This window comes from Gymnogyps californianus, chromosome 1 (genome assembly GCF_018139145.2).
Source record: "Gymnogyps californianus isolate 813 chromosome 1, ASM1813914v2, whole genome shotgun sequence".
Classification (NCBI taxonomy): Eukaryota; Metazoa; Chordata; class Aves; order Accipitriformes; family Cathartidae; genus Gymnogyps; species Gymnogyps californianus.
This window is the reverse complement of record NC_059471.1, coordinates 136756954-136774860: the sequence shown is the minus strand read 5'-3', so window position 1 is coordinate 136774860 and position 17907 is coordinate 136756954. Positions and strand designations below refer to the sequence as shown.

General features: G+C 39.4%; 1 protein-coding gene across 1 annotated transcript in view; it reads left to right on the top strand.

Annotated features, from left to right (window-relative positions):
• VWF (von Willebrand factor) overlaps window positions 1–17907 on the top strand; it is a 144749-nt gene that overhangs the window by 51310 nt on the left and 75532 nt on the right. The window contains exons 18-25 of the mRNA XM_050915926.1: window positions 3193–3296; window positions 8252–8390; window positions 10099–10233; window positions 13359–13505; window positions 14161–14301; window positions 15939–16058; window positions 16677–16833; window positions 17419–17577. Of these exons, the coding sequence (XP_050771883.1) occupies window positions 3193–3296; window positions 8252–8390; window positions 10099–10233; window positions 13359–13505; window positions 14161–14301; window positions 15939–16058; window positions 16677–16833; window positions 17419–17577 (1102 nt within the window). The remainder of the gene's footprint in view (window positions 1–3192; window positions 3297–8251; window positions 8391–10098; window positions 10234–13358; window positions 13506–14160; window positions 14302–15938; window positions 16059–16676; window positions 16834–17418; window positions 17578–17907) is intronic.

Sequence of the window (17907 nt, the reverse complement as noted above, 5' to 3'; positions counted from 1 at the left end):
TTAATAAATATACAAACGGAGTGTTAACCACCTTTCTGGGGAACAAGAGGAGCAGAGCAATCAGAAAGCACAAAATCCAGGCACTTCAAAACTAGAAAATTAATTTCTTTCAATTTCCAACAACTGAAGCAAAATTAAGGTTTAAAATTGAAATGAAACATTTTATTATATTCTGGTGGCTGAAATAAAACTATTTCTAAAACTATGATATGTTAGTAGAAAAAGGAAAAAAAAAAACCTAAACATTTTAATCATAAAAGTTTGAAAAGGTTTTTTCTTCCAAACTGTTTTCAACAGAAACTTAATAGAGTGCTATTTTGATTTTCCTGCTAGCTCTGTTGTATATTCTTCAGTGTAGGCTTATCCTATATAACAACATGACAGTCTTCATGAGGAGGTGGTTACCACCTTTCTGGTATGTGCATCTGCCCAAGGATAATGCTTCATAAAAGAAACATAAGAAGCATACAGCTAACATAAGAAAGACAAGTCAAGTGTAAACCAGCACATGTTGAGTGGTCTGTCCTAACATGTTTTTGACTTGTCTTTGTCTGCCCAGAAATGGTGACAGGCTGTTTTAGTTAAAATGTATCAGCTATTGTGTTCTCATCTGACCCACTTCCTTCACTTAATCCCATACTCCTTTATACCTTTGGCTGACTTTCTGCTGAAGGCCTCAGGTGTATCAAGAGGAACAGAGTGAAAATCTGAGCTTCTCTTGACAGTGAGATACTCATCAAAATTGTGTTGACCAAGAGATTAAAATTCAGCCTCATCAAGGCAGAGTTTAGGGGAGAAGAATCTTAAAGGTTCTGAAATCTGTAGTATTGTCCTTCCTTTTGCAAGATTTGTCAAGGCTAAACAATTAATAAGACAGTGCAAGGAAACGATGGACACTTCTGTCAGATCCCCAAGTAGGGGGGGATCATCAGCTAGTCAACCACTTATAATCCCACAGACGTGCTCTCAGGAGCATCATCATAAGGGTGTGAGACGGTGCAAACAGCAGCTGTTCTCATGACAAACCTGTGTCTTTTCTTATGGTTGCCTCCCCAACACTCATGCCTCCCATCACCTCAGGCACTCAGGACTGTTAGATCTCCTGTATTAAATGCTGTCTATTGATGGATTGAGAGACTTACACAGAAAGTCCAGCTGTTTGTGAGTAACGCCACTGGCCTTGTAGTACCACATGGTACTGTGCTCAACGGACTTGTAATGCAGCACGGCTTTGGGCTGCAAGATATACCAGCTTTTGGATGTGGTGTCAATATGACCAGTAGATTGTGTGTTACTATTAACAAAATCATAATCCATTGAGTTTTGCAGCAAAAATAATTAGTCTTCTGGTCAAAGTCCACTTTGGGTATTATGTCCAGCTTTCTAAATCACACTGACCCAGTGTCTGCAGTGTTCAGACAAGGTAGTCTTCCCTCTTTGTCAGTGGATTAACAGTTGCTGCGCTGTAGCTTCATGGTGGCCATATGTTTGTGATGGAAATACTAATACCAGTCTATTAAGTGTTTAGAGTTGGGGATAGGCTGTGACTAGCTTCATGTCAATGTGTGACGGAGCAAGTAGAAGAGGTCCTAATCCTCCTTTTACTAACCACGTGTCTAATCCCAAGTTTTGTGTCCAGAGGCTAGCCCTCAGTTCTATTGTGAACTGTGTTGCTGAACACTGTGGAAAAATTCAGAAATGTAGCCATGAGTGCGAAGTTACATATTGCTTTTTTCCTGAATGCCACCAGGAGGAAGGAAGGAAGGAAGGAATTAAACACCCTTGGAAACATATGGTCTTCTCTGGCCTATTTTCTCCCTGTCCTTTGTGGAGATTAAGTCTGAGGCAGAGCCCCAGCTCTATCATCTAGAAAAGCATTTCTTTGTTTCCATCTTGCTTCTATCGGTGTGAGTTTATTTGGCATAATATAGCTCTCCATAAGCCACAGAGCATGTGGAGCTGCATGTGAATGAAGGGTCTCCGGGCTGTGAAATCCTTTTTATTAGTAGTTCCCTGTGGCAGTTCTAGGTCCCTATAGGAAAAGGCAGAGCTATTCTACTTTATTAACCTGGCGTTCAGACTACATTGATCTCATTGGCCCATATTTAATGGTAAAAAAGAAACTATTTTAATGATTTTACAGAAAGAGTTTAAAGTGGGAAGGTGATATTTTGTGACTTTTGAATGAGAGGGAGAGGAAGCGCTCTCAATTGCGGTATTCCATGAAGCAATAGCCAAACCTACCTTTGGCTTTGCAGAACCACGACCAAGTGAAAAACAGCATAGCCAGCCTTGGTTTTGTTTGATTCTCTAAAACTGGCCATCTTCAAAATGGAAAGGGAGTAATCACAGAAAAAATGGGGAAAAGGAATGGAAAAAACTGAATAGTCTAAAGGCATTATTTGGGTTTTTTTGTTTATTTAAGTGGGACAAATGATTTGTTGTTATATGAAGAGAAACTAAGATCAATAGGGTAAAACCGAAAAAGAAAAAAATTTAGGCAGAACATAATGACCTATTTCCCAGCAACAGAGCCTGAGAGAGTGGAATAATGTCTCAAGTGGACTGATATTTATCCTGCCTTCTAGGAAATAAATAGGGATTTGAAAGAAAATGAATGACTATTGCAATTTTCAGAGGCGAGTCAACAGGGGGTGGGCTTTGTTGGGGGGCTGTTGTCTGTGACAACAGAATCTGCATTTGCACTTGGGTTCTTCTGGCACTGCAGCTCCTTGTCTCCTCCTCAGTGTTCATATTTCAGTTTTTAGCCCAGCTGAGCCCTGTGTCTGGCTGCTTTTCTGGTAGGCCATCCTTCAGTTTGTTGTGTGTGAGAAGCACGTGCTATTCACCTGCTCTCCATATTCAGGTTAGCCTATTTTATCTTCACTGCATCCTGGTTTTGGTCAAATTGGACTTTCTCATCATGACATTCTTCTATAATCTAATGTATTCTCCCAGCAGCTTAAGCTGGTGTTCAGCCCCTGAAGCAAGACTGTGATTTATGTACTCATAGCTCTATTTATGTTAATGGGAAAAAATACTAGCAATGCTGTACTTTTCTTACGTTAGATAGTCTTGAACCATTTCCTCTATCCTTTCCTTTATTCTTTATCCACATGTTCTTGTGCTTACTCCTCTGCGTACTGGCACATACCGACAGACCTGCATGCTGACAAACTGTGTTTTGCTTAGGTGCGACATGAAAACAAGTGTGTTGCTCCTGAGAGATGCCCATGTTTTCACAACGGAAGAGAATATGCCAAGGGAGAGACAGTGACTGATGACTGCAACACCTGGTGAGCCACTGGAACTGTATTTTTCTGTTTTTCTCTGGGGCACCTAACACATTTCTAATAAAACGAAATATTGTTTGCTTAACAGATCTATTTTATGTAAAGTCAGGTTTTGCAGTGTAGTAACGCACATATTGCACAGACCAGCATATTCCCTTCACATGTTGCATAAAGACCAGTGCAATATCTGGCAAACTGTACCTGGTACCTTACAAATAAGTAGTCTATGTGTCTGTGCAGGTCCTCTGTAGCCACTAGCTAGTGGATTTGCTCCTTGATTTTGCAACACAAGATAACAATATAGGAGCTCCTCTGGGGTGGGAGGAATGGAGCCTGCACTTTGTCGCTAAGCTCTGCTGTCATGCTTCCCTTTTTTTGCCATCTGGGGCCCTTCAAATCAGTCCTTTTCAGCCAGAAGCATGCATCAGCAGAAGGGGTGTGACAAGCCAGCTATAATATGACAGGAGCTCTTCAGGAAAATGTTAAAGAATCAGGCAGAAACAGAGTTGACCTCTTATATCTCAAATGAGTGCTCAGTCCATTGATATCTTTTTTAAAAAAAAAAAGAGAAAAAAAGAAGAGGGAGTTGGTGATATCTTCTTAGAAGAAAAGAGTAAGTGCTCCATGTATTTCACCTACATCCCTATCTATTTTGGTTTGGTTCTTGAAAAAGAATTTGTAGGTTCAAAAGAAAGTGCTGGGCTGTGAGATTTGCATGGAGGGAAGCCTTCAACACAGCCTTGGGTAAGGTATAGGGCATTTGCCTGCTGGACAATTCTTGGCTTCTGCCTGCACAGCATGCTTGCTGCATTGGAGGTGCTTTGCTCTCCATGTGTGCTTGTGGAGGGAATGGTGGCTCTTTCCTGCAGAGCTCCAAGAGTCCAAGGTGTAGGACATCCAGCCACCAGCAGTGTGGGAACTGTGTTCTCTTTGAACTTAGACTTCAGAATCTCTCGTGCATTTTTCCAGAAATGTCCCTGCCCAGCTCTGTGGCACTTCCAGGAGCTGTGTTTCTGTTACCCTCTGTATGACTGGGTGGAGTTGGATCAGAGGATCAGCACCATTAAAGAGTCATTTGGTTTGGTTTTTGTTTTGTGCATTGATCTCTGAGCAACAGTGATTTCAAGTGTTGTATTTTTAAACCAGTGGGACTGCTTCTAACTAGTTTAAGTTAGACTTGGATATAAGGTTTTATGGTTTTATATGGAAATATTGACCTTCCAGTGTTTTGTTTCATTTTTTTCCTTTCCAGCTACATATTACATTGTGAATCATGTACTATAATTAGACCTGGGGAAAAGTAGGTTTGAAGGGAGGAAGATGGAGGAGAAGTTGATATTTTTATATAGATACATATACTATAACCTGCTTACATTGCATCTAGGTAAAAGTGACTCAGCTGAAAAGCAGACACAATGAAAATTTTATTGAAACAAGAACAGTAGGGTGTAAAACTCCTAGGCGTTGTTGTGAAATTTGCAAGATTCTTCAAAATAACCAAGTACAGTCTTTTCATTTTCAGTTATTCTTAAAATCTTCAATCTTAAAATAGTCATAACCATGTTACTTCATTCTTGTAACTGCCCTTTTGTTTCTGGCAATGCCATTGTAAGGGACATTTCCTCTAATACATAGAATTTTTTCAATATCAGGGTCAAGAAAATGTTAGAAATCATGCTTTTTCTCATTGATAAAAAGTTCTTCCTCTCATTTTAGGTATTTTTCTTGAATGTGAAAGTAAAATTGGAAATAAGGTCCCTTCAAAAATGTCACTAGAGCTTTTTTGAACTATGTGACTTTTAAAAGTTTCATGATAGTTCTCAGCAAATATCAAGTCAAATGTCATTTAGAAAGTGATATAGGAAATTACTATTGCTTTGAGAATTAACAAGAATTGAGAGTCTGCATTTTGGAGGTCAGATCTTCCTTTTCTTTTGTTTTTGCTTTTTGTACTGCTGTTGCAGGAGTTCTCATTCTCACTTGTTCTTAGCCAGATGTGAACACCTGCAAACGCAATATATGAGCCAGAGGTGTCAGATTTGGCGTTTACATTCGACTTGACATATGGGAGACCCTAATTCATGAACAACGGAATGTCTCCAACTCTAAGCTAGTGGTTCATTGTAGAGCTCAGTGAAAATTTTGGAATAACATTTATGAAGCAGTACACAGCAGAAATTTGCTAATCTGAATTTTGCTACACCACATACTTGATCATCTGTCCATGCACATATATACAAAATCTTGGTCTTGCTCTACCTATTAGCAGAGATTTAATAGCAGAGGGTGCAATAGGTTTCACGTTACTGAAATTTCATTCTTTGAAGAAAATGTATTGCACAGTATTTATTATACTGTGAAGAGTTATCAAGATTAAACAATGCTTATGCTTGGGTTAAGGCATTACTACAGAACTCGGTTAAGTACCTGGTTTTTGTTTGGTTCGCAATTTGATCTTGGGAAAGTAGTTCAGGTTTTTTATCCCTGAGTTTTTACATCTGTAAAGCAGGGATAGAATTCCCCTTTCCCTGGCCTTGTAGAGCTTGATTAGAAAATCCCTGGGGCGGTGATGGTGTCCATCTGCATTCATATAGCATTTAGTAGATGAATGTTTCTCCAACCTCAAGCAAGCTATTGCTTATTAGATTTTTAAATTATTATTATTATTAGATTATTAGATATGGTGTCAGATGCTAGTCTAACTCCCCAAATTAATAACAAACAAAAGAGTGAGCAGATTTTGTGCTTCATTGACCTTGTTTTTTATTTTGTTTCCTCAGTCTCTTGCTAGTTAGCAAATCAATTTATTTCACTGATCAAAAGCCTGTGGATGCCAAGGGAAAGATCCCCTTTCATACCTGCAGCTTCTGTAGCAAGGCTTGTGGTTCTCCAGGATACCTCTGGAAAAGGGCAAGAGGCCTGGGTGGATGCTCTGAAGTCTCTTCTTGTCTTTGTTTCACAGTTTTCCTCTTTCCCTCATTTTAACTTGAGGATAATGGTATTTACCTCCTTGAGCCTTATTTATCAGGGTACCACGTAAGATTTAGATTATTATGTATCACAGCAATGAAAGGATACAAATGTTCTTGGAAACTCTCAGAAGTTTAATAATGTTTGATGTTGAATATGGCTGGTTTGGTGTCACCATGAAGACTAGGAGCCCTACTATTTTTTCTTCTGTCTGTTACACTGGTATAGTTACACTGAAACCAAGATAAGAGAAATGGCTTTCTTTGCATTTTGAATATCCACTCAGAAGACAGTCACCATGTGTTTTTTTCTGTTTTGTTTTATTTTTTAAAACAAACCAAAAACCACAACAACAAAAAAACCCCAAAGGGCAAAAAGAGTGCAAAAGGAGGAGTGAAACAAAAAAAAAAGAACACTGTCCCTTTCACCATGGCATCACTGGCTTTGTAGGATAATGACAGTGCAGTACAGCTGCTACAGCAACGTGGGTATAATGATATCAAGATCTTAACCCTCTGTCTGATTGCTCTTCAGAATTCCCCTCCCCCTGAAAAAACAAGGCAGCATCTTGTTTTGCTCTGCATGTCAGGATGTCCCCTTTTTTTTCTTGCATATTCTGTACTTGTGAGAAAGTCTAGAAGGTGTCTTCGACAACATCACTTGCAAACTATACAGGCAGGGAACCACTGGTGTATCTCCTTTCATGATCAGGTGTCTTGTCACGTCTTTTCACATCTCCTGTCACATAACCTGAGATTTAGCTTGGAGTCCTATTTGTATGGCGCCAAACTTGAATTCTCCTGTAGGGCAGACATTCTGGTTTGGTCAACGCAGGAGACCTCAGGGGACAGTATCACACTGTAGGACATTCCTCAGAAGGTGTATGTATATATGTATGTATGTACAGAAAAAGAAATATTTCTATCCAAATATGTGTTCTTGTCAGACTGTGAGGTAATATCTCCAATTGCTAAGTCAGATAAACTATCATGAAGAATGAATTTAATTTAAGAACAGAGAGACCTCTTTGGAGAAGGGTGGTGTTATACTTAAGTATATAATCTGAACAAAAGCCACTGGGTAGACTGAATTACAGTCCTGGTTACGTGGTCCCAAAAGTTGGTCACTAGAATAAATGCATGTCCTTTGGCATCAGTTAGATATTAAATTTACTGCTATTTTGGCCTTCAATGAGGAAAAATGGACAGTACTGCAAATAAAAACAGGGTTACTGATATTATACTTCATGTTTAACCTGTAATGGTCCTTAGAGGGTAATCAATTTGTTTTTCTAAAAGGAACCTCTGAGCAGAGCAGGATATCCAAAATAAAATACTAATAGTATTATGAAATATTCTAGCAGGCTCTGTCCAGGACTCTCTGTAATAGGGAAGTTCAAAAAGCATATACTCCTACATGCAGCTTGTAAGAAAAAGGGAAACATATTCCTTATTCACTTAACATGTTAATGCACTATATGGATTTATGTACCCAATGTTAACATATGCTAATTTATGTTAATGAGAGAGATTGTCATCTGCTGCACAGTAGTGTAATGTAGTAATGGAAGTCTATCTAGAGAAGGATTCCAGCAGCCCAGGCAAGGAGCCCTCTAAGAGTACCTTCTCAAGGCCAAACACAGAGAGGATCTGCTGGGGACATACCTGAGGATGGACAGCAGCACAGAAAACTGCAGAGGTTCCTCACAGAGCTGCAGTTGATGTCTGGGTTAAGACACACAGGGAAACGATGCTTCTGTTTGGTCTGCAGTAGGTTACTCCCTGACCCAGGCCCAGGAAAAAGAGCAGAACAAGGCACAATAGTAGCTTATTACCACTTGCGTGTCTTTTGGAGAGTCTTCAGATCATGAGCTCCTGGAGGCAGAAACTTTTGCTCTTTCATTTTGCCTAAAGCACCTTGCATTCTCTCGCTCATCATATACGTTGGAAATAACGATAACTGTCACTGACTCGTTTTCTCTGTTACAGTGTGTGCCATGGTCGAAAGTGGGAATGCACCAAAAATATGTGTGATGGCACCTGCACTGTTATTGGTACAGCTCATTATTTGACATTTGATGGATTCAAGTACAAATTTCCAGGAAACTGTCAATATGTATTAGTTCAGGTAAGAACATGTCAGACACCAAAGCTGTCTAAAGTGTTTTATACTGGGAGAGAAGTCCAACGTTTGGATAAATCACAGTAAAGTATTCTTAATTAGTAAGCCAGATGTAGAGGAGAGCAGAGCTTATTAATGACTTCAAAGATGCCTTGAGAACTTTGAAGATTGCATTGTGTTCTGTAGAAATTAGTTAGGTTGTCATGTGTCTAGCTGGCAGTCATAAAACATATGATAGCAGCATGGTACAGAGAGGAGCTGTCTGAATCTCATCTCTAACAAGGAATTGTAGATACCCATAAATCAATCTTTCCTCATTCTCCACTAGCCTTTTTGTCCTGTAGTGATGGCTTACTGTCTGACTGACTGAGACAAGAAGTGCTTGGTGAACCTTCTCTAAATGCATCCAGAGCACAGACTCTGCGTGTTCACTTTGGCAAAGTCATTGTCCTGTTCCATGCACCAACCTGTTTTGAGTACATTGACAATATCCATTTTCTTTGCAGCAAAGAGGAGAGGTGGATAAAGGCATAGCATGCTAATATCAACCCGTGATTTGTGGGAACAGCCAGAAATTTAGAGTTAAATAAGATCAAGGCTCATCTACAGATGCAAATCATTGTGTATTTAAAAATGTGTGTGCAAAAGAAGAATTCCTCTGAAAATTTGGTCTAACTCAAGATAGATCCACTGCTAATTGATAACAACAGTCTTCTGCAGTAACAAAAAGTGATATGTTTCTTGGGTGGGCTACTATTTTCCCCACAGACCCTTTTCATGAAGCAGATTCCTCCTTGCAGTTCTTGGGCAGGAAAGTGTGATCAACCTGTCTCTGGCTAGGTCTTTGAAATATGCTCCCACCTTGATGCCAGCTGGATTACCTTAGAAGACTGATCACTCTGACACTAGTGAGAGCTCTGTGTAAAGGTCTTACGGACCTTATATAACATACAGTACTACAAAACTATTTAAAATGAAAATGAGATCTGTTTTCCTCAGGTGACAAACACAGAGAACTATAGACAGGGTCTTTTTCTTAAAAGGTGTATACTGAAAAAAAACCCCAAAACCTAAAAGGCCTGATAGTCATGAGTAATCATATAAATGTAGTACTAAATCTCCATGCATCTCAGAAATATTTGACTTAAAAGAAAATCCATACATTAAACTACATACTTGCTCCCCAAGAAATAAGTTGATGTTGTTGTAATGATTATTCATGTACAGGTTGGAAAACATGGGCATCAAACATTTTGCTCAAAACTGTGCGGCGAATTTCTTTCTAACCCTTCTTTCTAACCTAACCTTCTAGGTTTATCTTTTTATTTTATCATTACAGCTGCAGAGTCTTGTTTTCACTGTTAAATCAGGTAATACCTGTGTATTAAGATGTACACTGTGCCCATTGTACATCTTTAAAATATCACAGATACTGTAATAGCATGGATTCTCCCTGCCAAAGAATACTCTGCAAAATATGCACGTGTGTGTGTCACTGGCAGAGTGTACCTCATTCTTTAAGGGGTGGACCACATGAATATCAAAGCTAAGCACAAAATAAATTAATATGGGAACAGTTGGCATGCCAACATATATCCTACTGGCCACAGACTACACAGGGTATTATTTGAGGCTGCCTTTTCCTCCATGTGTGTTTTTCAAATGTTCCACATTAATGGATTAATGAATTAATTCATATATTTTCATCTGATAGGATTTCTGCAAGGATGACTCTGGGACATTCCGGATACTAATTTCAAATGAAGGCTGTGGCTTCACTGGAGAAAAGTGCACCAAAAGGGTTATCATTCTGTATGAAAGTGGGGAAATAGAGTTGTTTAATAGAAACGTACGTACACTTCTGTTCTTTTTCTTTCCCTTTTTTGGGGAAAAGAATTTCAGGTTGTTTAGTAAGATGAGGCATGAATGACCTCATGCTCAGTGGTTCTTGAAAATTAGATCATAAAATGAACAGATTAGCAGGATTATAATTATCCATTTTGCTCCCAGAGGTATAATGCCATTTTGGTATTTCTGGTTGATGCCAATAAATTTATCTCTGATAAGAATGCTGTTCAATGCAAGCTCATATGAGGAATGCCCTTTCTAAACATGGGAGGTCTAAGTCTATTTCAAGCAAGGTTAAGTGTAAGGAAGAGCTAAAAAGTGACTGTCTCATGACTAGTAAAACTTCAGACCTAATTTAGCCATCTGAAGGACTGAGCACACAGGAAAAGAAGAAGTCGTGGCTGAAACAAGTTGATACTGCAGAAGCAAGTATCACTGTCCTTTCCCCTGTTAAATTGACAGATGGAAAATCCAGATGACTGGATTCTTCTTTTTTTCTCCCTTTCCTACCAACAAACACTGAAGAATTGACCAAGAATCATTTCCACCTCCCATGTCCCTCCACGGCAGGAAACAAGCTTTCCAAAGGGCAGAGTTCAGCTCTTTGCCTTGAGCACTGTAACAATTAAGACCGTCTGTGTGTTCAAACATTACAGAGCTACAGTAGATTATAGTGTTTCAGTTGCTCAGTTTTCAGAAGTACTATGCTCTGAACTGGCATCTGGACCAGAGATTTGCAAAAATGTTCCCAGTGAAACATGAAACCACTCTACATTTGCCTTGTTTTGGGTTAACAGACAGAGCTGTACCAGGTTTTGCATAGCCTGCAAATTGCCTGCAAATTGCTGCGTGCCACTGATACTTGACAGGAACACGTAAAACATGACCGTTATTAATAGTGTCTGTGCAGTGCATCTTGACAGCATATGATCCATGTAGGCTTTTGGTTGCTGGAGGAATGAACATAGGACACATTGGTCGCCCAACCAATTCTTTATTTCTACTGCTAAAGAATCCCCTACCTGGGTGCGGGTGAATAGTAGTGCAGGGATCGTTCCACAGAGCCAGGCTTTGTCTGAAAGCTTCTTTAAGTGACAGATTTTCAGAAAAGCTGTGATTCCGTTTGGACACCTAAGGAAGGGCCAGAAAAGACAGGAGGTGATTAGGCTGGATGCAACTCCAGCAACAGAGGCTGTTTGGTTCCTGAGAGAGTATGTCCTTGCAAGAACTAGGTCTGTATCACAAGACTGTCCACATGACCTTGACTGAATTTTTAGCTGTCTTTCTAGAGAGTTTAAGGCTCAGTGTAATAATAGCTAGAGTAGGTTTTCTTAGACATAACAGCAACCAAACAAGAGATTAAGGAAAAACAACTGATACGAAGACTCTTAGGCAAATTCCCACCCAGTGATGACTTCCTACACTCTTTTTCCACAAGAATCCTTAGAAGCAAACAGGAGAATCAAGTCTTTTTTTGCCATTAAAATGTTTCCAAGCAGCATTGCTTTAAGATTATATTGTTTTGAGAGCAGCTTCTAGTTTTAAGTAAATGGGGGCTTAATTGAAGTGTCTGCATGTTACGGTTCTGGCTCACATTAAAAAGAAAAAAATATTGTGAAATCATTTTTGCTTTTCTGAAACAAGTCTGCCAGTTTGCAAGGTCAAAAGTTTATGACTTCATGGTTGGGCAAAAAGCCTCCATAAACATAGAAATTCTGTAATTTAGATCAACCTCCCAGCTCAGCTTTGTCCTCCTCTGTTTTTTGCCTGAGTTTGGAAAGATAGAGACTGCTATATTTAGAAGTTAAGTGACCAAGTGTGAGTAGACTGTATAGTAATACATTGGGCATAGGAGAAGATGAAAAAGCTTCCAGTTCCTACAATATCTTTTAACATATTCTTCCCTAAAGACACTGAAGGCCCTCTTTAGGAGATCCTTGGAGGATGTGCACTGTCTTCTCTGGGGATAAATGTTTCTGATAATAACCCAGAGATGAAGAGAATTGAATTATGGTGCTGAGCTTTTACTGAATTGAGCAAGAAAGAATAGTTGGGATAATGAAATATTTTGCCCTCAAAATAGGGAGTGGGTGAATGGTTTGTGGGCTCCTCTTTCTCCCTTGCTTTAATCACTACTTGTACTGATTGAAAGTTTTCATCTGCCTCTTCCACAATTAAGCAGTTTTCAGTTAATGCATTAATGGTGCTCAAAGTAACAGCCATGCCAGACCTTTCTCTCCAAAAGTAGTTAATAATCCTATTAGAGTTCCCATTGAAAGGGGATTATGGTGTGAAAGAAAGCATTTTAAATTAATCTCTTAAGTTCTTAGTAGCTGGAGGCAGTGAATTTGCAGCCAGATGTAAAGAGAAAGAGGCACACAGGGAAGTGAAAGTGATGGAAAAATGAAGAGACACTGAAAGGAATCTCTCAGGATTTTTCCTGTTGGTGTAGCTGGTTGGGAAGTAAGTCCTTCCTGAATTTAGAATCAGGCTCTGGTCCTTCAGAGGCCACTGATCCATGTGGTTCTCCCAGTTCACATTACACTTAAACCTAGCCAGCCCTTTTGTTGCTACCTGCCTCAGGAGCACAGAATTGTTAGTTTCCTAAAAAGATGAAATAAAAATAAAATGTAATTATTCAGTGAACCATTGGCCAAATACTAAATTGATCGTTAATTGGGTATACCCTGTCCTCTTTATCAGCCCTCCTTCTGTTCAGCAGTCATTGCTTTGTGTGTCAGCATTTGTGGTGAGTATATGTTATACCCTGGGAGCACAAGGGACATCATTGCCACATTCAAAATTATAGAAATGTGATGAGATTGAGATACCATACTTGTCTCCCAATTTGCTGTTCAGAAGTGTTGTTTCTAAGGCAATAATTTATCCACAGCAACTTTTCAGTGTAGAGACAAGCCTGTAATCAGTCCCTTACCCATACCTTGCTTACAGTTTTGCAAGTGTTCCAGGGCATTTCTATAGTGTATGGGAACTATCTGTTCTCTGGAGAACAGTATGTTTGAAAATAGCTGTTAACCTATGAGCACATGTCCCACTGGGAAAGTGACCTACATGAAATAGTAATTAGAGGCACGGTTGATAGCACAATGTGTTTTTCTTGTTCAGGTAAACATCAAGGTACCTCCTAAAGATGACAATGATTTAGAAATCCTGAGGTCTGGCCGTTATTACATCATTTTACTGGGCAAAAGCATCAGTGTGACCTGGGATCTGGCCATGGGAGTCTCAGTTATCTTGAAAGGCAATTTCAAAGTAAGTGTTTTTTTGCTTTACTACTTATTCTTACTAAAGAATGCACTTACCCTGTCTCTGGGGAATACCATTTTTTTAACGCAGACATACTGATAGATTTCGATGGAGTATTAGGCACTTGCTTGAAAATGAAGGGTTTTTTTTGTAATACCATAAGAGTTGCTTACTTTCCGGTAGTTCAACTGTAAGGGGTAAATTCTGGGTCATTGGAGATGAGCTATGACAGAAAGGATGAATGCTGTGGTGCCTCAGAATAACTATGCCTTGAGTGATTTCTTCTGTATTCAAGAAGACCAGTGTAAGGAGCCAGATTTACTAGTGATGGTGATACAACAGTCATCTCCAGAAATAAAATGGGATTGTAGGGACATACTCCAAATAGAGCCAACAGGCACCACTGGTAAGAGTTGTCATCTTGCATCCTGGAGTCCTTGGAGATAGTATGGTCCTACTTTCAGCTAAGCAGAATGGGAATAGGAGCTAAACATTCTCTGTGAGAGACTATGTCTATTTTAGTGAACTTGGCAAGGCCAGGGATAATTCAGTTTTTAAGCCTTGTGCCATTAAAGCACTAGGCTAAGACGACTTCTTAACAAAACCCTAAGCCAGTCTACAGATGTAAGATTTATGTATTTTGTGTTTCTTTCCCTGCAAGGATCAAGTGTGTGGTCTGTGTGGAAATTTTGATGGAATCCAAAACAATGATTTGACCAGCAGCAATGAACATCTTGAAGTAGATCCAGTTGACTTTGGGAATTCTTGGAAAGTTAATCCATACTGTGCTGATGTTGAAAAGGTGATTGTGAATGAACTGTGAAAACTAATTAATACGGGTTACAGTATCACTCAAGAGTGGGCAAAGAGGTTTGAAAGGATAAAAATAAATAGAAATGAACTCCTTCCCCCATATTTTTGCCAAATAATATTATTTCTTGAAATCTGATAAAAGATCAATTAACTTATTTAAGGCCTCTGCACTGCTTGGCTTCAGATGAATGTTAAAATAGCCAATCTGTATGGTAGAGGCTGTTCATAGAGTTTGCCAGCCCAGATGCTTGAAATCCAGGTGTAACTGGAAATCTCATTTTAGAGCTTAATCTAAAAAAAAACAGCTCTAATTTTCAGACAGGGGGAGTTCAGGTAAAAATTTTGTATTTTCCTATCCAAACTTCTATATCCCAAATCTTAATCTGTCCATTTATGAACAACTGAATGCATGGGTTAATTTCTTTCTATATGCTTCTTGATCTTTTTTAAAGAGCATTCAGTTATTATTTTCAGATTGGAGAGGCTTGAACAGAAAAAGCAAGATACAGGAGGGAATGTAAGACCTTATTGCCATCTCTCACTGCTTCTGAATTTTGAGGAGGTTACCTGCTGTCTGAAAGTGTTATCTATGGTGCCAGAGATTAGGTGATTTCACGGGGTACTAATTATGCTACACATGAGAGTATACTTCCTCTTTTCCAAATACAGAGTTTTGAAAGAATGAAATTGAATAATAAAATTGTCTTGAGCTGACAAATAATTATGGCCGAAAGTATTTCCAAACCAAAAAGCGAGAGGAAACAACTTGATACAACTTGTTTTGACATTTGTAAAATGAAGCATTTCATTCAGATGATGCTTCTAAGGCTGAAAACTTTCTCTTGAAAATTCATCTAGATTTTCAGAGAGAGGGGGGAAAAAAGGCCTTTTTTAGATCTTTCCTTAAAAGATTTAAATTATCAGAAAATAAACCGAAGCATTTATTTTTAATCACATGAAATCTTTTGGGTTAGTTCACTAATTATGTGCAAGTGTGACACAGCCACAGTATTATCTTGCTGAACGTCACTTTTTTGATATGACTTGATTGGAGCACAGAAGAAGTTGCAATAACGAGGAGTAAGACCGCAGGGTAAGACTGAGAAGGAGCAGCTTCTCGTTTCAGTGTAAGAGGCACAGGACAGAACCTGAAGACTGTCTCCGTGATAAATGCCATGTCAATACTAGTGCTCCTTGTTCTTAGATAAATTAAACAGGAGAGGGGCAGACTACTGAGCCATTCTTATTCAGCAGTGGCCTTGGGTATTGTCTGCTGAAGACTGATGATATTTGTGAGTCTCGTGGGCCTTCTGTAGAGCTGTGAATGATCGTTTTTCAGGATGGATGTTTGGTTCAGTGGGACTTCTGTCATCAAAATGTCTATGTTAAAACTGCTGTATACAAGTAAGAGCTGGAGAAAATGTAGGAAGTGACCTGCTCTACTCTGCGTTCTGCTGTGGCAGGATCTGTGCCTGTCATACAACAGGTTGAAACTTTATTCAAAGAAACAATTGTTTCCTTTGTCATGAAAAATTTCTAGTGCTAGTGAGTCTCTTCAATTTGAAGAATCCTGAGGTCCTGAAGGCAAGGCTAATGCAATGTGTGCTTGTCTCTTACAATATTAAGCCCAACTGGGAACAGACCTTGATGTCTCCACTGTGTAATGGAAACGTAGTGAAGCAGGTGATGGTAGAAACGTCATGCAGCATTTTGTCTGGGGATCTCTTTGAAGAATGCAAAAAGCTTGTGAGTATTGTGTCATGTGTTTCACATTCTTCAATTCTGCATGATCTGTGCTGACACTGATTATAGCTGAGGGGAAAAGTATGGTTGTGCTGACAGCACACAGGACTTGGAGGAGGCTGACTAATTGGCGTTCTCATCTCTGACCCTGTACTGTAGCCGATGCTTCATGGGAAAATGCAGGATACCACCTAGTAGTAAGCTATAGAATAACTTCTGCTTGAGTGATATTTTACTCTAAAGCCCAGAGACTGGCACATGAAGTCAAGCACAAGGGTTGAGATTTGAGGGGAGGGGGAGCTGAGCTAATGTAACGCCATTCAGATTGCATTCTACCCAAGCTGCTGCACAAGAGGGTATAGGGACAGGACCCAAACCCATATAAAGTTACTCCATATGGGGAGTATTAAGGGACAATAAACTGCAATGTCTATAGCAACTTTGAGAACGCGGCCCAATTTGAGTCCGTGCTGACATCAGGAGAAAGATCTGCACTGATTTATGTGGCACCTCAACTCTTGGCAAATGGAGCAGCCAAACCATCTGAAGGCTAAATATGCCTACAAGAAGGAGATGAAGGGAATCATTGAGTGTTCTGTACCCCGTATTTCTCTTTTGTAGGTGAATCCTGAGCCCTACATAGATATTTGCATGTATGACACTTGTGCTTGCGAATCTATTGGGGACTGTGCTTGCTTCTGTGATGCTATAGCGGCCTATGCACATGTCTGTGCACAAAAAGGTGTTGCTGTTCACTGGAGATCACCATCTCTGTGCCGTAAGTACAGGGTAGATGAGGAATAATTGGGTGAAAAGGTTCAAGCTTTTAGTCAATAAGCTGTTGGCTCAGATAGATAGACTGTGCTCATCCAGCTCTGCTCCCACTGATGTCCAGAGAAGTTCGCTTTAATGGGGCTGGGCTAGCAGCTCACAGTGACATTTCCACTCCCTTTTCTGTTTATGTTCAGAGCCATACATGGAAAAACCATTCCGTCAATTAGGGGTTATAATAATCTGTGGTACAAACAAATCTAGAGAAAGAAATGGTTCCTGTAAAATATATATATATATTAATTAAAGCTTAAAGTTTGTTTTTTAATTGTTTTTGTCAAAACCAAATATCTCTGGTCTAGAGCAAGTATCTCATTATGTGAAAAAAGATGTAAGTGTGAAGAAGTGGCCTGCCCTGGATGTAGTAAAAAAATAATGTAGTAAAAAAAAATATTTTTATTTAAAGATGGAAATCTTCCTTTTTCTATGTATATGTGGTCCACTTTATACCAAGTTTGGTGTCATAGTTCTGAGAGGCATGGTGAATACACTCAGGTTTGATTTTTTCACCTCTGATTCTTTCACTGCATAGCACAAAGCTGCGAGGACCTGAATAAACAAGAATTAGATTATCAATGTGAATGGCGATATAATAGCTGTGGACCTGCTTGTCCTATAACGTGCCAGCACCCACAGCCTTTGGAGTGCCCTCTACAGTGTGTGGAAGGATGCCATGTACACTGTCCTACAGGTAAGTCCATCTTTTGCTTTAAGCAGTTGCTTACCTTCTTCTGCTGTGCTTCTGGTACTTGTAGGTATTGCTGTAGAGCCTTTTTTTTTTTTTTTTTTTTTTTTAACCCCCTAAGTGTTCCTGTTGCATGAAAAGAGGGTTTACAGTCCAGAAATACTCACAGATTTGTAAGGCTGGAGATTGCAAAAGACTTAGATGTAGGAGTTGTTAATTCCTTAACAGGCTTACTGATGTGTTTTCACCACAATTTCTTACTGCATGAGGAGGAAGGTGGTTAGGCACCCTGGTCTGAGTTTGTGAAATGAGCACAGTGTGTGGAGGACATGAAGT